The following is a 22270-nucleotide window of genomic DNA, read 5'->3' on the forward strand; positions in this document are numbered from 1 at the left end:
GGCCCTGCACCCCATGGGAGACCAGGAGAAGCACCTGGCTCCTGGCTTCGGATCGGCCGCAGCAAGCTGCCTGTAGCGGCCATTTGGTGGATGAACCAATGGAAGGAAGACCTTTCTCTCTGTCTCTCTCTCACTGTCTAACTCTGCCTGTCAAAAAAAAAAAAAAATATATATATATATATACACTGCATATTCGCCTTTGTGTATATACAAAACAAATTGCTAGGACTGATGAATGTTTGGTTAAAATTTGTATGGGGCGGGGCTGGCACTGTGGTGTAGCAGGTAGAGCTGCCTCCTGCAGCGTTGGTATCCCATATGGGTACCGGTTCGAGTCCTAGTCGCTCTACTTCTATTCCACCTCCCTGCTAATGCGCCTGGGAAAGCAGTGGAAGATGGCCCAAGTGCTTGGGCCCCTGCACCCATGCAGAAGACCCGGATGGAGCTCCTGGCTCCTGGCTTTGGATCGGCACAGCTCCCGCCGTTGTGGCCATCTAGGGAGTGAAGCGGCAGATGGCAGCCCTTTCTCTGCTTCTCCCCCTCTCTCTGTCTATAACTCTACCTCTCAAATAAATGAATAAATCTTTTAAAAAAGAAGAGAAAAGAAATACACCAGATTCACGTTTGTATCTAGGCTGCTGCCCTCTCTCCTCCTCGGCCTGTCTGTCCATTGCCAGCGCCAGGCTGGTCGTTACTCTAACTGTATGCTGTATTTTAACATTGGGTAGCACTGTTCTGCTCTTCTGACTTGGTAGCATTTTCCTGGCTGTCTTTACAGATCTGTACCTTATGAACATACTTTTTTTTTTTTAAATGTTCTGGCTGAATCCTGTCGTCAGTGTCGCTCTCTGTCATGCGGGTTTCCTTGGTACCAGCACCGTGATTGGTAGGACAGAGCGTAGTCTCTTGTTGCGTGGTCTCCTCAGCTTGGTTTTAGTTGTTTTTCTCATCACAGATGTGGAGCTGAGTATTTGTGTCCTATAGGAGCCGCTCCAGGGCTTGGGCCCTCGTAAGCCTCAGAAGGGCGCCTTTTGAGTGAGTCAGGACCCCAGGGTGCGCCCCCAGGGGAGGCGATTCTCTGGAGCCGACAGCTCGCTCCCCTGGCACTGCTAATCCAGGGTAGGCCCTGTTGCCCTGATCCTCACGTGAGGTTCGTGCTGAGCAGGGGAATGGTGTCTCCTCCCAGAGCTGTTCCGCCAGCGGCAGTACCAGAGGCAGGCAGGCGCGATCTCGTTGACAGCTCATCAGCCGGGGCTGGGCTGAGACACTGCATAGGGAAGAAAGACCTGCTGTGGCCTACCCGACTGGCAGGATTTGAGAGCATCCGAGTGCCTGCCACTTGGGTTCCTCTCCTTCCAGGGAGAGCGCGCGGTGGGCGTGGGGGGTACTCGCTGGCAGCAGCTCCCACTGTGGGGCAGATCCTCAGCAGCCCCCGCCCCCGCCCGCCAGAGACCTCCCTTCCCAGCCCACAGGGCCACCTCTGTGCATGGGCAGCGTCAAAGTGGGACAGTTTCGTGTGGGACACCGTGGCTGGTGGGAAAATGCATCTCACGAGGTAGAACTTTTTTATTTAATGTTTGGTTACTCGTTTTTCTTCATTTGGAAGAGTAAGAGAGAGAAAGAGATCTTCCATCTGCCACTCAGCAGAACTTTGCTATGATCCTTTTTGGATTTCTAAAGGGGAAATATAAGGTTGGTGGAAGGACAGGCTGGGATTGATTAAGTTCAATTCTTACTTTCAAATTAGCTGATCTTCAGAAAAAACTGAATTTAGAAGATCCTCTCTAAGCCCCCTCCTCCTGGCTCCTCTTCCCTGTCTGGCTGATCAGTTAGCCCCAGGGCCGCAGGACTTTGGAGCTGGGCCGGTACCGACCCGAGCCTCCTGCGGGTCTAGATGTCTCGGGAGCCTTCAGATGCCTGAGACCCGGCTGTTGTTCTACCACGGAGAGCAGCTCGGCTCCTCCAGGGCTAATCCTTTGTTAATGCAGCAGAAAGAACGATCGATCCCTCCACCACCACCACGCCCCCTTCCTAAACCATTCTCAGTTCTGCTGATCTGTGTCCACACCTCGGTCCTCCTGGGTGGAGTGCACTGGTCGTGTTCCCAGTACCGCAGAGCCCTGGTCCCTGGTCTGCTGAAGTGCACCGGATGGAGGGTGGGCTTGAGCCAGAAGCTTCGGAAGCCCCTCCCTCGCCACCCAGGGACTCCGCAGGTGCAGGTGTCCTGGGCTCAGCCAGGCTTCCTGGCGTGCGAGTGGCTCTCGGGGGATGCTCACTTCCTGAGCAGCAGCCTGCAACAGCATCGGGCGCAGCCCCTGCCTGTGCGTGTGCCTGTCAGCAGGAAGATGGGTGTGGGGAGCGGCTTTGACCTGCCCTGGCTGGGGCTCGTGCATGCTGGCGTCCAGGGCGTGGCATGATGGCACAGCACTCGTGGGCTAACCTCACTGCCTCCTCTGAACAAGCCGCCCACTGCTGGTGAGCACCCAGTTCACTGGCAAAATGCCACTCAAAGCCGGAACTGGTCAAGAGGCAGCAGCCAGGCCGCGGGCGAGAGGAGCGTGAAGTGCATTTAGGGGCCAGGGTGTCAGTAGCTCCCGGGGCTGGCACGTTCATTTTACCCTGAAAAGATGAAGCACGTCACAGCGTCTGTAAATTTAGTTATCAGAAAGGGTCAAGTTTGTGCATTTGGTCAGACCTCCCGTGGCGCTCAGGTCTCTGGCAGAGTGCACCGGGAGTGCATCCTGCATGACCTGGGGCTGGGGGCCACTAGCATTCTGTGCGTGCATGGTTGGAGGAACTTGACCTTCGGGTTGGGGATCCTGCCTCCGTGCCGCCTGCCCTGGCGGGAGGAATGGGCCGTGAGCCTTGTTCCCAGGAGTCCCGAGCAGCCTCTTCTGCCCCGTACCGCCCCGTGGTGTCCAGGGTGGGGATTCCAGCAATGTCTTCTTGGAATGCCTCTTCTCACTCTGCTCCCTTCTGGCTGGGGAGTAATGGGAGCACAGGTCAGGGCTGGGAACAGTTCTGTCTGTGACTAAGGCTGAGCAGTGGGCCGTGGCCGTGGCCGTGGCCGTGTGGGTCTTCAGTGGGTCTTCAGGGCAGGCTCAGTGGCTCCCTCACAGGCTCATGTGTGTATATCCCTGGGTGTGAGTGTGGCCCGTGCAGCCCCAGGGCTTCTCCTTGGTGCTGTGGTGGACGAAGCAGGCCTCCCGGAAGGCCCCGTTTCGCAGGGGTACGAGCCAGGCTCCAGGAGCCGCCTTCACGGGAGGAGCAGGCCCGGAGCAGGGGAGTCCCGGACAGATCCTGGACTTCTCGGAATTCTGTTTCAGCAAGGTTGATGCCAGTAGACTTCTATAAGCCCAGAGTTTTAAAAGTTCACTCGTGTCCCCTCTCCAAGCAAAAAGAGAGAGAAGGGGTGGGGGGGCACGAGCGAGGCAGCGAGGTCTCTTGCTGAGTCCTGTGACCGTCTTGAGGGTTTACAGGTGGGTGGGCCTGTGTGCTGGGTCACTCCCTGCTTTACCTGGTGTTGCTAACTTCAGGGAGCAGTGGTGCCTGAACTGCCTTGACCCGGCCGTGCGTCTCCGTCTCATTCTCTTCCCAGGCCATAAGACGTTATAGCGGCAGCAGAAGCCTGGGCCTTTTTCTCCTCGTCATGCCAGTGTCACTGCTGTCCTCGCTGTCCTCCTCCACCTTGGGTCTTTGCACTTGGGGCAGGTGCCCAAACACCTTGTTGTGATACGAGTCCTCCCTGGCCTCCCCAGTCTCCGCTGTGGTCGGCTGTCCTCAGCGTGCCAGCAGGCTCAGGTCCAGGCCGGAGCCCAGGTGTTTGGGGAAGGAGGCATTCCACCCCCCAGCCCTGTCTTTGCTGCTATAGATCTCACACAGAGACAGGCGTGTGCTTGTGTCTGAAATCCTCGTCCTTCCCCATGCCGGAAATGGTCGTGCAGCCTCCTGTGTGGCCGTCACGCCCCCACTGTGCTCCTGGGGAGCGCTGATGGAGGCAGCCCACGGGGGGTGCCACGGGGATTTGCACGTCTTGGCCTCGGTGTGTTCTTATCCTGTGGGGGCAGGACGAAGCAGTGAGCAGGAGGTGACCAGCTAGTGTCAGATACATGCAGAGGAGACAGGCTCGAGGTGGGCGGGGACTTCAGCCTGGGTGGTCAGGGAAGGCGGCACCGACAGTTAAGGTGGTCTCAGAATGGTAAGCAAGACCTGGGCGTGGGCGGTTTCATGGGGGGTTTAGGCAGAGGGTGCAGCAAGTGCAAAGGCCCTGAGGCCTTCTGCTGTCTGTTCTGCTTCTGTGAGTACGTGAGAGCCCTGTAGAGGAAGACACTACACGTGATTTTCTAAACGCTGTCCTGAGTGTGGAGGTGCTTATTTGACATCTTTGCTGTTCACTAAAAATGGAACGACGGCTCAGACGGCTTTATTTGGGTTGTTTGAGAGTGCACCTGCTGTGTGGACTGAAGGCTGTCCGCTGTCTTCCTCAGCTCTACGTCTCCTCGGAGAGCCGCTTCAACACCCTGGCGGAGCTGGTCCATCACCACTGCACCGTGGCCGACGGCCTCATCACCACCCTGCACTACCCAGCCCCCAAGCGCAACAAGCCCACGGTGTACGGCGTGTCCCCCAGCTACGACAAGTGGGAGATGGAGCGCACCGACATCGCCATGCGGCACCGGCTGGGCGGCGGCCAGTACGGGGAGGTGTACGAGGGCGTGTGGAAGAAGTACAGCCTCACGGTGGCCGTGAAGACCTTGAAGGTGGGCGGAGCTCTCTGCGGGGTGGGGGGGGCCCTCTCCGTGCTCTCCGTGTGTTTCCCGGGGGGTGAGGGCAGCCGCACGCCCACAGGCCATGGGGCAGCTTTCTCTTTCTATGGCGAGACTCTTCCTGCCGCGGGGCATGGCAGCCGCGTCCTCCTGAGAGTCAGACGGGGGTGGGGGTGGGGGGCAGGAAGGCCCCCGGTTTGGAAAGAGCAGTAGGCAGAATGCCCTTGCCTCTGCTGTTGGCAGGTGCCCGCCTGGCCCTCTGCCCTCGGGGTTGGGGCCCGGCTTCTGCGAGCAGAGGGCCAAGTGCTCCCTGCTAACACACACGCTGCCCGTGTACTCCCTGACGAGGGGGCACTGTGGTTCCAAGCACATTTTTTTCTCCTCAAATTTTTGAAATCCTTAGGACGCGGTGGGGGGGTGATTTCCGTGTTCAGACCACTGCTGCCTTCAGATGCGGCCTGTGGTGAGTGTCCCCTAGTGTTAGCCCGCGTCACTCACTGGTTTTCAGTGAACTCTGATTATGTCGGCCCCTGCACAGGCTCGCTGGGGGAGCCCCAGGTTGTAGCCGTTAGAAAAGGAGCAGCTGGCGCCGTGGCGTAGGACAGGAAGAGCAAAGCAGCCCCGCCCCGCACCTCACCCCTCTGCGCCCGCCCGTGGTTGGATGCGGGGTGGAAGCACAGGCCCAGAGGAGCAGGCCTTGCCCAGCGTGCTCAACCGGGGAGGGCCCGGGCCTTCCCCACACGTCCGGGCCAGGGCGTGTAAAGATGCGGTACACCGGGTTTCAGCCAGTAAAGGCTTGTTTGAGAACTTGGAAGGATGAGAGCCTGCGGAGTTTGTATCTGAGGCAAGGCCACCTCTGTGGTTGATGCCACAGTGTCGCATGTCGGCCGTCGGAGAAGATGCCAGGGAGGGCGCTGGTGGGGTGGAGCTGATTTCTACACCAGCGAATCAGGATTGTTTGGGAACGGGTGCCTTTTAGGATCTGCTTACTATCGATGGATTATCGGACTCCAGGGGCTTTCCCCAAGAGTTGGATTCACTCAGGGTCCCACGACTGATAAAGACTTATAGGATCTAGGGCGGCCGTTTGACCTCACGTGGCCTGTGCCCCACATCTGAGTGCCTGGGGTTGGTTCCCGGCTCTGGCTCCTGACTCCAGCTTCCCCCAGTGCAGACCCTAGGAGGCAGCGCTGACAGCTCCAGAGGTTCGGTCCCAACCACCCCACGTGGGTGGCCTGGATGGAGTTCCCTGGCTTCAGCTCGGCCCAGCCCTGGCTGCTATGGGATTTGAGGAGTGAACCAGAAGATGGGAGTTCTCTGGGGCTGCGTGTCTCTCTCAACTTTGACAGGAAGAGAACGGGGTCTAGTTGCATGGTTCCTGTGGGTAGTCACCCAGGTGGGATCTAATCAGAGGGAGGTGCGTCCCTTTTCCTCAGTCAGCTCCAAGCATGGCACCAGACTACCAAATGCGCTGTTCCTCCTTCCGCCCCGCCCTGCGGAAACAGCCTTGCAACATGTTGCCTCGCTGTCAAGTGAGGTTGGTATCAGCACTTCGGCTGGTTATCTCCACAATGGAAACCCAGCTCCTAGATTCCGAATCAGTCTTGGCTAACGCTCGTGGAGCGCTGGCAGTGCCTGGTGGAGTTCAGTGCTTGTTGCGTACAAAGTCCTGCTTAACGCCTGCAGCCGTCGGACAAGGAGTGAGCGGAAGCGATGTGAGCCCGGGGTCCAGCTCCTCTTGGTCAGTTGATTAACTCCTCAGACTCCCTGAGCACCACCTTAGCCAACTGAAAGCCTGCCTTCCCCTCCTTCCACTGACCTCCCGCAGAGGCCATGGCCGCTTTTCTCTTCAAAACCTGAAAATCTCTTGCCGCTGCAGCCCAAGCTGCTTTCGCTGCACAGATCTTGCTACGCCTCTGCGCCGAGCCCCACCTCCTGTCCGCGGGGTCGGAGGACAGCGTCAGACTCAGACAGAGCTCTGCCATCTCTGGTTCACTCCCTGAATGGCCTCAACAGTTGCCTGGGCCAGGCCAAGGCCAGGAGCCCAGAGCTCAACCCAGGTCCCCCATGGGCGTGGCAGGGACCCAGCTCTTTGCCTCCAGGGTGCACATTAGCAAGAAGCAGCCCCAGGCTGGCACAGGGACCCCAGTATGGGATGTGGGTGTCCCGAGCAGTACAGTTTTGTTTTTCAACTTTTAAAAATTGTTTATTTATTTTCATCTACTCAAAAGGGGGAGAGAAGGAGAGACAGAAAAACGTCCATTCGCTGGTTCACTCCCCAAATGCCTGCAATAGCCAAGAGCCAGGAACTCCATCCAGGTTCCCACGTGGGCGGCAGGGGCCCAAGTTACGTGGGCCATCATCTGCTGCCTCCAGGGAGCACTAGGAGGGAGCTGGGTTGGAAGTGCAGAGTAGCTGGGACTCGAACCAGGCAGCCCCATGTAGCATGCAGGTGTCCAAGCAGCGGCTTAACCCCCTGCACCACAGTGCCCACCCCAAGTTCAAATGAGTTGTATCCCAAAAGTTAGTTTTTAAGTCAAGATGTGACTCATGAACTAACTGATAAATTTCCTTTATTTTTTTTTTAAAGATTTATTTATTTTAAAGAGTTAGAGTCTTCCATCTGCTGCTGGTTCACTCTCCAGTGGCTACAACAGCCAGGGCCAGGAGCTCCTTCCCAGTCTCCCACGTGGGTACAAGGGCCCAAGGACTTGGGCCGTCTTCTACTGCTTTCCCAGGTGCACTAGCAGGGTGCTGGATCAGAAGCAGAGCACCCAGGACTCAAATCGGTGCCCATGTGGGATGCCGACGCTGCGGCCTGGGCTTTAACCCGCTGTGCCACAGCACCGGCCCTAAATTTGCTTTTAAAACAGGAAAACAACCTTGTGTGCTTTTCACATGGGCAGTGTGTGCTCGTACCTGCCTCTCTTCCCCCCCCCCCCCCCCCGTGTTCACATCTTTGCTGGGTCTGCGTGTGTGACTGAGCCGTGCGGCAGCGTGTTGCGGGCACTGCTCTGCACCTCTGTCCCCCTGCTGTGTCTCGGGACACGTGAGGCCGGCTGGCTGTGGGGTGGCCTGCTTTGCCAGACTCCATGGGTCTCTGGTTACCTCCAGTATTTTGCTGTCACAATGCTGCAGGATCGCCCTCGTTGGCCACGTGGGGGAGCGTTCTGCCGGGTTAGCTCCTCAGGACTGCGGGGTCAGGGACGCCGAGCCTCCCACCCGGTGCCTTCCCGAGGCCTCCGGCCCGTTCACCCTCCTTCCTGGGGGCGCAGGAAGTGCCGAGTCGCCCTCACAACGGTGTGTGTTTTGCTTTTAGATTTTTTCTCCCAGGGAATTGGTCTCATTGGGGGCTGCAGAAATAGCCAGAGACTCAGCACAGGCGCCGGCAGCCGTCTGTCTTGGCCTCAGCGAGGGCGGCCGTTCCTTGCCGTGGGCTGTCTGGCTGTGGAGCTGCATGCTCTTGGGCTGTTTGGGGACTGGAGCTCGAGGGGTCCCTTGGTGAACTTGTTTCCCCTGGGATTGCCCGTGAGTTTCGAGTCCCACACCTGGTCTGTAGCCGCCCAGAAACTCTGCCCGTCCCTGCGGTGTGTTCTTTATGTCCGTCACTGTGCGCGTCGCCTTGCCCTCGGAGCGTTTGGTTAGAAACCGGACGTAGACGTGGCGGGCCCTGCCGCAGGCCAGCGGAGAGCACTAGGCGTTGTTCAGGAGCGCGGGGAGGCCCAGTGCTGCTCACCACGCTACAGTGCCTGCATTGGAGGGTGCACGCCAAGCAGGAGGGCGTGGGTGAGGGGACGCATCTGGGAGAAGCCCCAGTGTTCCTCAGAGAGCGCACGTGCCGTCCACGTCCCGAGACAGCAGCCGTGAGAGGCAGTGTGGCTGGCCAGCGCCCAGGCCCTGCGCCCGGCGTTCCCAGCCTGAGCTGGGTCCTGGTGTTCAGAGAGGCCGCGGGGCAGCAGCAGCAGGCTGGTAAGAGCGGTCAGTCGTCCTCTTCCCGCTGCTGCCCCGCCAGATGCCCACCCGCCTCTGGCCCCTCCCCAGCAGGCACGGACGAGACCGGCTGAAAATGACCGGCCTGCGCTTGCGTCCGGGTTCCTTTATTTCACGGTGCAGTGCAAAGTTCTCTTCTAAAGCAGCACAGGGTCTCATCAGGGGAGTTAGAGTTCCCGCGAGCACAGATCTGTGCTTCCAGCAGGGGGAGACAAACTCACACTGATCTTTCTGAGAGGAAAGCAAGGACTGAGGCTGGCAGGGTGGGGGAGAAGCACAGGTGAGGAGAGGGTGCCCGAAGCCCTCTTGTTGGCCTGTTCGCGCCTGCCAGGTTCTGGAACGTGCAGGGTCCGCAGCTCTGAAATGACGTCACTGTGTGTGACCGGTTGTATTCCACCTGCCCGGAAAGCCTGGTTCGAGAGTTAGCTTTGGAGCACGTTGCTGGCCAAGCAGGACCCTTGGCGCCCAGCACTGACCGCGGTTCTGGCAGCATTCACGCCTCAGCGCTGGCGTGAGCGTGTCACTGGTCGGTCAGAGCGCCCTGAGAAGCAGGGGCTCCAGAGGATTGAACTGCCCGCTCCGACTCCTGGCTCCAGCCTGGAGTAGCCTCTGGAGGGTAGCCTCTGTGAGCCGACTTTGACCTTTGGCCTTGGGTGAGAATTCCCAAGTTCAGCACCAGAGGCAAAGGTGCGGCTGGGCTGAGTGGCGCCTCCGAGCCCGTGCCGTCAGGCGAGGGCCCGGGCGTGTGAGCCCTCCCGCGTGCGCCCCTGCTCGGCGTGCGGGCTGACTTCAGCCCTGTGTTCGTCCGCAGGAGGACACCATGGAGGTGGAAGAGTTCCTGAAGGAAGCCGCGGTGATGAAGGAGATCAAGCACCCCAACCTGGTGCAGCTGCTCGGTACGTGGGGCTCCCGGGGGGCCCGGGTTCCACGCCTGCTCTCTGCGGCATCAGCTCTCCGTGGAGAGGGCCGCTGTGGGAGGGGACGAGAGTGGCGCTGCTCTAAGCAGGGGTGAGGGGACGAGAGTGGTGCTGCTCTAAACAGGGGTGAGAGGGGACGAGAGTGGCGCTGCTCTAAACAGGGGTGAGGGGACAAGAGTGGTGCTGCTCTAAACAGGGGTGAGAGGGGACGAGAGTGGCGCTGCTCTAAACAGGGGTGAGGGGACGAGAGTGGTGCTGCTCTAAACGGGTGAGAGGGGACGAGAGTGGCTGCTCTAAACAGGGGTGAGAGGGGACGAGAGTGGCTGCTCTAAACAGGGGTGAGAGGGGACGAGAGTAGCACTGCTCTAAACAGGGGTGAGGGGACGAGAGTGGTGCTGCTCTAAACAGGGGTGAGGGGACGAGAGTGGCGCTGCTCTAAACAGGGGTGAGGGGACGAGAGTGGCGCTGCTCTAAACAGGGGTGAGAGGGGACGAGAGTGGCGCTGCTCTAAACAGGGGTGAGAGGGGACGAGAGTGGCGCTGCTCTAAACAGGGGTGAGGGGACGAGAGTGGTGCTGCTCTAAACAGGGGTGAGAGGGGACGAGAGTGGCGCTGCTCTAAACAGGGGTGAGAGGGGACGAGAGTGGCGCTGCTCTAAACAGGGGTGAGAGGGGACGAGAGTGGTGCTGCTCTAAACAGGGGTGAGGGGACGAGAGTGGCACTGCTCTAAACAGGGGTGAGAGGGGACGAGAGTGGTGCTGCTCTAAACAGGGGTGAGGGGACGAGAGTGGTGCTGCTCTAAACGGACGCTTTGCTAGAAGCAGTCACATGTGGCTCTCAGGCCGGCTTCTGGAAGTGCCTGCTGGACTCTTACGGTGGTGATTCTGCAGTGGACGCCACCGTCGGGCTCGGTCCTGTGGGCTGGGTCTCTGTTGAGGGGTTCTGGTCCTGTGGGCTGGGTCTCTGCCTGCGTGGGTTCTGGTCCACTGGCCTGAGAGGAAGCAGAGAGCAGGCCGCGCTCTCACAGGAGCAGTGTCAAGCCGCTGCTGCCTGGAACCATGGTAGAAGGTGGGCCGAGGGGCCGGCACTGTGGAATACCAGGTACAGCCACAGCCCATGGTGCCGGCATCCCATAGGGGCGCCAGTTTGAGACCCGGCTGCTCCCCTTCCGATCCAGCTCCCTGCTGTGGCCTGGGAAAGCAGTAGTAGATGGCCCAAGTGGTTGGCCCCTGACCCGCATGGGAGACCTGGAGGAAACTCCTGGCTCCTGGCTTTGGACCAGCCCAGCCAGCTCCTGCCATTGCAGCCATTTGGGGAGTGAACCAGTGGATAAGTTGATCTTCCTTTCAAATAAATAAATCTTTTAAAAAAAATAATAAAAGAAGTGGGGCCCAGGACATCGGTGCAGAGGTGCAGAGTTTATGTTTCAGGAGCCTCTCTCTCTCTCTCTCTCTCTCTCTCAGATTTTTATTTATTTATCTGAGAGGTAGAGTTACAGACAGGATGAGACAGAGAGGTCTTCCATCCACTGGTTCACTCCCCAGATGGCCACAATGGCTGGAGCTGAGCCAATCTGAAGCCAGGAGCCAGGAGCTTCTTCTGGGTCTCCCACACGGGTGCAGGGACCCAAGCACTTGGGCCATCTTCTACGGCTCTCCAGGGCATAGTAGAGAGCAGGATCAGGAGAGGAGTAGCCAGGATTAGAACCAGCGCCCATATGGGATGCCGGCGCCATAGGCGCAGAATTAACCTACTGCACCCCGGCACTGGCCCCAGGAGCATCTCTAGTGGCAGCCCCCTTCAGTGCTCGCTCGCTCGCTGTCTGGTCGGCAGGGGTCTGCACCCGGGAGCCCCCGTTCTACATAATCACTGAGTTCATGACCTATGGGAACCTGCTGGACTACTTGCGAGAGTGTAATCGGCAGGAGGTGAACGCTGTGGTGCTGCTCTACATGGCCACGCAGATCTCGTCAGCCATGGAGTACCTGGAGAAGAAGAACTTCATCCACAGGTAGGGGCGGCCGCGGCGCCCGCACACGCTGGACCTCAGAGCAAAGATGGGTGCCAGGTTCCTGGCGTGGCCAGCGTTGGCATGCGCCCAGGACTAACTCCAGCCAGGCCTGCACCCTGGACTGGCGGAGCAGTCAGTCCCTGGGGTAAGGAGCCTTTCGCTTGTGAGCCATTTTGAAGTGAGCAGAACAGTAAATGAAGGTTGTGAAAGGCGTCCCTCCTCGCCTCGCAGCTCCTCTGACACCAGTGTCCCTGTCCCCGGGGCCGGCCTTCCTCAGCCCTGGGGGCAGTGGGCACTGCTTTTCTGCAGGCTCGCCGTAGCAGCGCTGCGGAGGTCTCGTGCTGTGTGTGCGTGTGTGCACACGTGTGTGTGTATGTATGCACTGTGCGTGTGTGTACGCACTGTGTGTGCGTGCGCATGTGTGTGTGTGCGCACTGTGTGTGTGTGTGCATGTGTGCTTCCTCCCTTGTCTTTATTATCGTTTCTCTCCACTTGACTTGCTGTCAGCTGGTTCGCGGGTGTTCCCACGATTGTCAGAACGCAGGTATGAGGCCTGAATTAAGCGTCTTGCTGGCGCTGCAGCCTGGAGTGCTTTGACCTTCAAGTGTGCCAGTTGCCTCGGGCTTTGCATTCTTTGCTGGTGGAAATGGCCTCCTAGCAAAGTGACAGCCCATGCAGGACGCAGCCTGATGGGCTCGCCGAGTCGCAGACGAGATGTTTGCCGCGCCGCCGCGTGGCCTTTCCTGCCCAGTTAACTCGAGTGTGAAACCTCTACACGAGGTTGCCGTGCAGAGAAGCAGAGCGGCGCAGGAGTCGCGGGCAGCTCCTCGTCCTCAGATTTTCCGTGCCCCACAGGAGCCTGGTCCAGATGCTCCCGTCACTCGGGACGTGAACCCTCTGATGCTGCACATTGAGATTTCCTGACTCCTGGTTTGCCGTGCACGGCTGGTCTGCTCCCTCTTCACTCAGGCACACTTAAGATGCTTTGCCGAAATCCCATTAGGCACAGCTCTTCGTGTTTAATGCCTCTCTCCTTGCTGATGCCCAGGCTCCCGCGCAGCCGTCGCTGCATGCGGCTGCCTCCTCGCACTCCTGCACCCCGGTGTGCCTTGTGCATTTGTGGTTAACATCCGTGGAGCAGAGGTTAAACGGCTGCCTCCCTGGAGGCTCAGGAGGCGGGAGGAAGAGAGTTGCGAGGAGGCATTTGGGTGAGCATCAGGAAGAGAGAGGGAGGGAGGAGGCAGAATCTAGGTGGAGGCGCCCGGGCTTTATTTTACTCCGTCCTGGTCATGCCTGGGTAGGACAAGTGGAGACTGTCCTACCTACGTTCCTTGTGACGGAGGATTGGGCTGAGCGTTGGTTGCCGTGCCAGCGTGCAGTAGCGGTAACGGCGCCCTTACGTAACTCGCCGCTGCTCTCCAGGCATTGCTGGAAGCACCTGACACGTTCGTTCATCGCGCGCAGCCCCAGGGTGTAGGTGCCTTTATCATCATCCTCACCTTACAGGGTAACTAACCTGCTGCAGGTCTCAGTGCCTCCCGGGCTGCCCCTGGCGCCGTGCTGGGGCTCAGGCCATGCGCCCAGGGGCTGGCACCGCCCCCAGCCTGCAGGGTCTGAATGCCTGCAGGGGCCGACGCCGTCTGCCTCGCCAATTCTGCACCTTCGCTTGCTGGTGGTGGATTTGGGCAGCCGAATCCTGGGGGTCTCACGGTGACCTTCCTTCCCAGGGACCTTGCTGCCCGGAACTGCCTGGTAGGGGAAAACCACTTGGTGAAGGTGGCTGATTTTGGCCTGAGCAGGCTGATGACAGGGGACACCTACACGGCCCACGCCGGAGCCAAGTTTCCCATCAAGTGGACCGCGCCGGAGAGCCTGGCCTACAACAAGTTCTCCATCAAGTCCGACGTGTGGGGTAAGAGCCGCTGCCCGGCGCAGTCCACTCCCGGGGGGCTTTGCTCCGTTCTCCTCTGCCTCATGCACCAGCTCTTTCCCTTCCAGTCCCTGGTCTCCATTACTTCTCCTTCTTTCTCACTTTATTTCTCTACTTTTGATTCGTTTTGTCTATTTGAAAGGCAGAGGAAGAAAGAGAGAGAGAAAGGGCCATTTGTTCCCAGCCGGTTTCAAACCAGGGCAAGCGTAACAACCACTACACCACAGGAACCGCCTGCTTCTTTGTCATTTAAAATCCTTTCCCCTTTGTTTTCTTGTCAAGGTAGAGTGAGAGTGAGCTTTTTCTTCCTCAGTTATGCAGAATAGCTTGCTGTAACTTATTATTGGGTCATCTTCCACTGCTTTCCCAGGCCACAGCAGAGAGCTGGATCGGAAGAGGAGCAGCCGGGGCTCGAACCGCTGCCTATACGGGATGCCGGCACTGCAGGTTTTAACCCGCTGCGCCACAGTGCTGGCCCCCAACCCTCATGTTTTTAAAAGCGAATCCCAGGCCCCATGTTATTTTGTGTCTGGTGTTCGGCTCCCAGCTAGCTGGACTGTGAAGCTCGGGCTGTTTCTCACAGTTTGCACTGAGATCCAGGTGTGGTTCCCGCAGTGCTTGGCCGGTCTTTGCCGAAGCCGCCTCCAGCCACGGCTCCCTCTCCGTGTCCTTTTTCCCTTGGTTTCCTTTTATGCAGAAGCTCCGTCGCTTGTCCTTGAGTTTCCCACGTGGTGGGTTTTCTCTGCCACCGCTGCTTCTGGGGTCCCGTCGCTGGGTCGCTGAGTCGGCAGCTTCGTCACATCCGGGCCTGCCTTGGGCCTCTTCCACCAGGACTTGGGAAGGTGGCGTGCTCTGTCCTCGGCAGTGCGTCCTGTCCGCGTGTGCCGACACCCAGCGCCTAGACGCGCTGCTTGACAAGGGATGCCAGGAGGAGGTTCCCTGGATCCGTCTTTCCTCACTCACTTATTAGCAGGCTGCTCTGCAAGAAGCCCCTCCCCTTGTCTGCCCGGGCCTTGGTGCTAGTACTAGCGTAGAAGCGGCAGGGTGAGTGCCTGCTCCTCTGCCTTTGTTTACCAGTTTTTGAGATAAGCTGGTCTGTTGATGCCCCTCCGTGGTGCCCCGTGAGGTTTTGTTGTTTGTCACTGCTGATGTCATTATGAACCGGGGAGCTTTATCTGACACATAGAGAGGGGGAGACACACACCCACACACGGAGCAAGGTATATCTTCCGTCTGCGGGTCTCTCCCCAAATGCCTGGGACAGCCGGAGCTCAGCCCGGAGCCAGGAGCTGTCCCAGCCTCTTGTGTGGATGGCAAGGGCCCAAGTCGTTGGGCCGTCATCTGCTCTGTGCTGGGTGCATTAGCTGAAAGCTGGATCAGAAGCATGGAGCGTTCGGGACTGGAACCAGGCACTCCTGTGTGGGACGAGGGGAATCCCAGGAGCTGCTTAACCCGCTGTATCTCATCGTCGGCCAGCGGGAGCTTCAGGGTAACTCCTGGTCCTCTTGGAGTTGCCCTTGGAGTCTTCCATGATGTCCATGCTGTCTGGAATGGCAGGATGCACAAGGCTCACTCACACCTGAGTCCCTGCTTCTCAGCGGAGCCCCGGTTCCTTCAACAGGGGAGGAAGTGTCAAGGCCATAAGCTGGGGTTGCAAAACTTACAAAGATTCCATGAAATTTGTTTGGCAGTTTTTTGAGTTGGCAGAGGAGATAATTCTGTACGCCTAGAAATGAGTGGCCTGTACTGGGCACACAGCAAGCCGGCCACAGAGCCACTGCGGCCTGTGCTGGGTGCACAGCTAGCCGGCCACAGAGCCACGGCGGCCTGTGCTGGGCGCACAGCTAGCCGGCCACAGACCTGTGCGTAGACTGTGGCTGCCTGTTTGCCGGCCCAGGCTCCTGACACCCCACATCCCGCGAGGTGGTTGCATTGGCTGAAAGGCCCCGGGGGGCTGATGGCTTCGCCGTCTTCCCTCCCGCAGTGTTTTCCGTCCGTGTCAGGCACTCTCCTGTCTGCGCTGCCCAGGGTGCTGGTGGTTCGTGCGGGACCAGCGGGGCTGCCTCTGCGGGTGCCCCTGGCGTGTCTGCTGCAGTGGCGTGAGCCTTCCAGCCTCCTTCTCCTTCCTTTTAGCGTTTGGAGTGCTGCTTTGGGAAATCGCCACCTACGGCATGTCGCCGTACCCGGGGATCGACCTGTCCCAGGTCTATGAGCTGCTGGAGAAGGATTACCGCATGGAGCGCCCGGAAGGCTGCCCGGAGAAGGTCTACGAACTCATGCGAGCATGTGAGCCCCGGCGCCAGTCTGGGGGGCGGCGTGAGGGCCGCGCAGAGGCCGCGGGGAGCGTGCGTGTGTGTGTGTGTCTGTGTGTCTGTGTATTCAAAAGATTGATTTATTTAAAAGGCAGAGGCAGAGAGAGAGGTCTTCCATTCGCTATTTTACTCCCCAGATGGCTACAACGGCCGGAGCTGGGTTGATCCAAAGCCAGGAGCTCCATCCAGGTCTCCACGCGGGTGCAGGGGCCCAAGCACTTGGGCCATCTTCTGCTGCTTTCCCAGGTCTTAGCAGAGAGCTGGATTGGAAGTGGAGCAGCCAGGACTTGAACCCACGCCCATATAGGATGCCGGCACTGCAGGCCGTGGCTTTACCCGCTACGCCACAGCGCTGGCCCCTGGATGTATATCTTTTTCACTTTCTTTAATGCTTGTGTGTTTGTTCATACATTGCGCACAAACGCTGCCTACCCAAACCTGGGTTTCTCCTCAGCCCTGAGTGCTGTGCTCGGAGGACCACCCCTCGGGGCGGGACTGCCCCTTCACTTCCGTGCCGTGGCATCACTCGTGCTCGTGTGGGCGTGTGCGCGTGCCTGTGAGTTAGTAGCAGGTGTGGGCTTTCCATGCCTGGGTTTTCAAGTCCCCTTCGCCCTCCTCCTATTTCATTCCATTGAACAATCCATTCATCCATCCAGTTCTCTATTGATGAGCGATTGATTGTTTTATATATTTGTTTGGTCTTTCCATTGTAAGAAAGACAGGAGTGGACATCCTTACACCTGTCCCTCTGCTCCTACACTGGTACTTTTGATAACTGCAGGCATTTTAACTTTTTTGAAAAAGATTTATTTATTTGAAAGGCAGAGTTATAGAGAGAGGGGGAGAGACAGAGAGGCAGGCCTTGCATCCATTGGTTCTCTCCCCAAATGGCCACAACAGCTGGGGCTGGACCAGGCCAAAAGCCAGGACCCAGGAGCTTCTTCCAGGTCTCCCATGTGGATGCAGGGGCCCAAACACGTGGGCCATCTTCCTCTGCTTTCCCAGGCACAAGTTATCAGGAAGCTGCCCTGGAAGCAGAGCAGCCAGGATCCCGGAGCTTGTTCAGGGTCAACCACATGAGTGGCAGTAGCCCAAGGACTTGAGCCTCTACCTGTGCCTCCCAGGAAACTGGATCAGAAGCAGAACCAGGACTCAAACCCTGGCACTGTGATGTGGGCCATGGGCATCCCATGTCACGTCTTAACCACTGCACCGAATTCCTGCCCGTCTGTCATTCATGTTAATTACCCAGTGCCGGCTTGTTTTAATTAGCGTTCTTTACTGATGCGGGCTTCCAACTTGGATAATCAGGAAGTGTAGTCGTTAGCTGCACCTCCCAGAGTGCAGTGGGAGAGTGCGTCTGTGGGTGCTGCTGCGCCTGTCAGCGTCTCTCTGGGCTTGGAGTCCCCGTTCCTGCCAGCATCTGACGCCATCCCAGTGTCTTCATGTCTGTAATAGGACACAGTGGCGATCGTCTGTTTCAGTTGTCACAGGAAACGATGCTAGCAGGGCTTGAGTGCTGCTTCGGTCTCCAGACTGTTCCTGAGGGTGCCGGCCCCGGCCCCCCGTGCTTGCTGGCGCGGCCTCACGGTGGCCTGACCTGGTCTCGTCTGTCTAGGTTGGCAGTGGAGTCCCTCAGACCGGCCCTCCTTTGCTGAAATCCACCAAGCTTTTGAAACGATGTTCCAAGAATCCAGTATCTCAGATGGTAAAATGTCCACCCCCAGGGGGCCTGTGGGTGGGGGGACCAGCGGGGGAGGTTGGCTTGGGGGCGCCCATGTGGGACTCCAGCCCAGGGCCTCGGCTTGCGGCGGGCAGAGGCGTTGGCGTCGGACGTCTGCGCACCTGTGCCTGTGCTGTAGCTCTGTGGAGATGACCACTCTCCTCCTAGTGGAAGAGCTGGCCCGGGGCTGACGCTGCTGGCTTTGTGTTGTGTGTGATTTAGAAGTGGAAAAGGAGCTGGGGAGACGGGGCGCACGGGGGGCCGCGAGCGCCTTGCTGCAGGCCCCAGAACTGCCCACCAAGACCAGAACCGCCAGGAGAGCCGCCGACGCCGCCGACGCGCCCCACTCCAAGGGCCAGGGCGAGAGCGGTACGTCTCCACCCACCCCGCCCCTTCCCTCTCCTGCTCCCGCGGGAGGCCCAGGGAGCGTCCACACCTGGATGGGAGACTGTGGGTGGGCCAGGCACGGAGGGCGGCAGCCAGCCTTGGAAAGGGGAGAGCTCTCCCCGGGGAGTCGCCGAGGAGCCATTGGCTTAGGCTTCGGCAGGTGGTGGGTGCCTGTCACGTGTGGCCCTCGGCACGTGTGGCTGCTCTCCCCAGGCACTCAGGACAGGGAGCGTTGCTGACCCAGCGGGGAGAGCTGCTCTGGGGGGCGCTGGCAGGAGAAGCGCACGGCCGCCGCGGCCTCCTGCTTCCTCAGGGTTCCTCTCGGCCTCCTGTGTGCAGGCTCTGCCCTGAGTTAGTGGTTGCCCCGAGCCAGCAGTCCTGGGTGGGCCAGGCAGCGGGGTCAGCACAGCCCGAGAGAGAAAGAGAGAGAGTGTGTGTGCGTGTGTGTGCTATACATGGCTGCACGAATGTGTGTACATTGCAGTGTGCACCCCAAAATATGCATGACATGAGAAATAAACCCAAAATGTAAGACTTTCTCTCCAGAGCCGGCTAGGCCTTCTTTTCACCCTGCTGTGGAAGCCGTGGCCTGTGGATGCCCTAGGACCTTTGTCCCTCACCCCTGTGTTGGGGGTCCAGGTGGTTGAGCTGTGGGGAGAGCCCCCATGGGAACATGTCGTGTACCTGGTGAAAGCCCAGTGGTGAACGGTCCTGCCCACCTGTGCCCGCCAGAGCCCCTCTGTGGGGCCTTCAGAGGCGCGTTCTCGCCCAGGCCAGGAGGGTTGCAGGCTGAGTCGCCGGAATTCCACTCTGCTCACCCCCCTTCGGCGGATTACGGTGGGGGTCCTCGGCCTTCTCTGACTCCCCACACCGCACTGCCCCGCCCCGAGTTCCAGGGCTGACACTGAATCCCTCCCAGCCACCAGGCAGGGAGAATCCAGCTCCGGGAAGATCTCTTACCCCCCACTCTGGGTAGTTAAGAACCATTTAGAAATGGTCAGAGGGCATCACTGTTTCCCACAGACCAGCGTGGTGGCTGCCCGCCGGGCTACTCCCCGCAGGCAGCACGGCCCCCTGTCCGGGAGCCAGCGTTCCGACGCGCCGTGTGGCCTTGTCCTTGCTGTGAGGGCTCTGCAGGGACGGGGCCAGGCCCTCGCCAGCTCCTGTCCACTGAGGCACCGGGGCCCTCGCCTGGTGGTGAGAGGTTCCAGGCCAGCGGCCGAGCCTCAGCCCCACAGCCCCACGCACCTTTCCTCCCGCAGCGCGGCCCGAGCTTTGCCTGTGCTCCGTTTGAGCCGGCAGCAGCAGGTGGCCGAGCTGGCGGGGCCCCGGGAGAGCGCAGGGGCAGCTGCGGCTCGGGGTCACTCACCGCTTCCTGTGCCTTGCAGATGCCCTGGACCACGAGCCTGCCGTGTCTCCACTGCTCCCTCGGAAAGAGCGAGGCCCCCCGGACGGCGGCCTGAATGAGGACGAGCGCCTCCTCCCCAAAGACAAGAAGACCAACCTGTTCAGCGCCTTGATCAAGAAGAAGAAGAAGACGGCTCCGACGCCCCCGAAGCGCAGCAGCTCCTTCCGAGAGATGGACGGCCCGCAGGAGCGCAGGGGCCCCGGCGAGGACGAGGGCCGGGACGTCAGCAACGGGGCGCCGCCCCTCGCCCCCTCAGACGCCACCGAGCCAGCCAAGGCCCCCAAAGCCAGCAACGGCGCCGGCGTTCCCAACGGGGCCTGCCGGGAGGCCGGGGGCTCGGGCTTCCGGTCCCCGCACCTGTGGCAGAAGTCCAGCACAATGACCGGCAGCCGCTTGGCGGCCGGTGAAGAGGAGAGCGGCGGCGGCTCCAGCAAGCGCTTCCTGCGCTCCTGCTCCGCCTCCTGCGTGCCGCACGGGGCCAAGGACGCAGAGTGGAGGTCGGTCACGCTGCCGCGGGACCTGCAGTCCACCGGGAGGCAGTTCGACTCGTCCACGTTTGGAGGACACAAAAGCGAAAAGCCAGCTTTGCCTCGGAAGCGGGCCAGCGAGAACAGGTGCGACCAGGTGACCAGAGGCACCGTGACCCCCCCGCCCAGGCTGGCGAAAAAGAGCGAGGAAGCCGGGGACGAGGTCTTCAGAGACGCCGCGGCCGACGGCAGCCCGGGCTCCAGCCCTCCCGGCCTGACTCCGAAGCTCCAGCGGCGGCAGGTCTCGGTGGCTGCTGCCTCTGCAGCCCCCCACAAGGACGAGGCCGGGAAGGGCGGTGCCCTGGGGACCACTGCTGCCGCCACCGAGCCAGGGCCCCCTCCCAGCAGGGCAGCGTCAGGCGCGCCTGGGGGCCCCGGCAAGGGCCCCGGTGAGGAGCCCCGAGTGAGGAGGCACAAGCACGCCTCCGAGTCACCGGGGAGAGACAAGGGGAAGTTGTCCAAGCTCAAACCCGCCCCGCCGCCTCCCCCAGCCCCTGTGGGGAGAGCCGGGAAACCCTCTCAGAGCCCGAGCCAGGAGGCGGCTGGGGAGGCAGCGAGCTGTGAGGCCACCAAGCCCGGCCAGCCAGGGGACAGCCTCAAAAGGCCTGTGCTGCCGTCCGTACCAAAGCCACAGTCGGGCCCCAAGCCCTCGGGGACCCCCGCCAACTCGGCCCCCACCCCCGCCTCGCTGCCGGCAGCGGCCGACCAGCCATCTTCCACCGCCTTTATCCCGCTCATATCCACGCGCGTGTCTCTTAGGAAAACCCGCCAGCCCCCAGAGCGCATCGCCAGCGGCACCATCACCAAGGGCGTGGTTCTGGACAGCACCGAGGCCCTGTGCCTGGCCATCTCCAGGAACTCGGAGCAGATGGCCAGCCACAGCGCCGTGCTGGAGGCCGGCAAAAACCTCTACACGTTCTGCGTGAGCTACGTGGATTCCATCCAGCAGATGAGGAACAAGTTCGCCTTCCGAGAGGCCATCAACAAACTGGAGAGCAACCTGCGGGAGCTGCAGATCTGCCCGGCGGCGGCGGGCGGCGGCCCGGCGGCCACGCAGGACTTCAGCAAGCTGCTCAGCTCCGTGAGGGAGATCAGCGACATCGTGCAGAGGTAGCAGGAGCCAGGCCTGCAGCCCGCGAGGGCTCGCCCGCACCTGCTCCCACGCCGGCGGCCGGCTCTGGCTGCCCGGGTTGTGCACCAGCTGTCCTGCGCCAGCCCCGCCGCCCCCACCCTCGGGGAGGGCCTCCGTGGACCGCGGCTGGCACGCCGGGGCGGCTTCAGACCGCGCCGAGCCCTCGGCCAGCTGGGGAGGTCGCTCCACTCGGTGCCTTCGCTGCCGTTTCCCTCACGAACAGGAGCCTTGCCACCTCCAGGCCCACCGGCCTCGCGTCTCCCGGGTGCCACCTCCAGGCCCACCGGCCTCGCGTCTCCCGGGTGCCACCTCCAGGCCCACCGGCCTCGCGTCCCCCGGGTGCCACCTCCAGGCCCACCGGCCTCGCGTCCCCCGGGTGAAGCCCGCAATGGAGGACCCCGGCCCGGGCAGGCTGCGCGCTGCTGCCGGTCCCGCTCTGCACGGGGGCACACAGGGCCAGAGCCAGCCAGCCTGCGGGCCCGGGCAGGCAGGGGCTGGGGGGTGAAGGCGGGGGTGTCCCCGCCGTCTGTCCACGCCGTGTCCCCAGGCCCAGTTCCTGTTCTCATGTGACGTGCACTGTGAATCCTGGGTAGGAAGCTTGAGTCTGGAGGGTGCAGGGTCGCTGTCCTGAGGCAGCAGCTTGCTGGGTGACCAGCTGGGGCAGGCCTGGCCCCGTGCCGTGGAAGGATCTGCATTCCTGACCAACCTCCCTCCCCCTCCTCATCCAAGACGAAGTGGATCCTTTGGGGCCCCGTCCTTGGCGACAGTTGCTGACTTCTCCCGGAAAGGAGCTGCCACTGGGCACCAGCACACACCGGGGGGGGGGGGTCTGAGCAGAGCTGGCACACCCCTGAACGGGGCGGGTGTCTCTTATTTAATTACCCTGAGTGACACTTGGCCTAACGTTTCTGTGGGGTCATCCGGGAGCCTTAGGAAAACCACAAACCAAACCCCAGGGAGTGCTTTAAAGAGCCAGCCTTGGTGTCTTCCCAGGGCTACTTAAGCCCGAGCTGAGGTGTGCAGACCCTGACTCTTCCTTGACCTTGACCCAGAGCAGCCGGTGCGGGGAGTGGGCCCCTGGATCCGGCAGCCCTGCACAGCCCCTGTTTGCACAGTGACCACCTGAACCTGTGTCTTAGCTCCCTAGGGTCGCAGTGTGCCCAGGGGG

General features: G+C 60.6%; 1 protein-coding gene across 4 annotated transcripts in view; it reads left to right on the forward strand.

Annotated features, from left to right (window-relative positions):
• ABL1 (ABL proto-oncogene 1, non-receptor tyrosine kinase) overlaps window positions 1–21226 on the forward strand; it is a 144350-nt gene extending 123124 nt beyond the window's left edge. For all 4 annotated transcript variants that reach the window (XM_051835402.2, XM_051835403.2, XM_051835405.2 and 1 more), the window contains exons 4-11: window positions 4488–4760; window positions 9568–9652; window positions 11506–11683; window positions 13411–13595; window positions 15747–15899; window positions 17544–17633; window positions 17871–18017; window positions 19424–21226. In XM_051835402.2, the coding sequence (XP_051691362.1) occupies window positions 4488–4760; window positions 9568–9652; window positions 11506–11683; window positions 13411–13595; window positions 15747–15899; window positions 17544–17633; window positions 17871–18017; window positions 19424–21084 (2772 nt within the window). In that variant the 3' untranslated portion in view covers window positions 21085–21226. The remainder of the gene's footprint in view (window positions 1–4487; window positions 4761–9567; window positions 9653–11505; window positions 11684–13410; window positions 13596–15746; window positions 15900–17543; window positions 17634–17870; window positions 18018–19423) is intronic.
• Window positions 21227–22270: the final 1044 nt, after the last annotated feature.

Source organism: Oryctolagus cuniculus, chromosome 1 (genome assembly GCF_964237555.1).
Source record: "Oryctolagus cuniculus chromosome 1, mOryCun1.1, whole genome shotgun sequence".
Taxonomy (NCBI): domain Eukaryota; kingdom Metazoa; phylum Chordata; class Mammalia; order Lagomorpha; family Leporidae; genus Oryctolagus; species Oryctolagus cuniculus.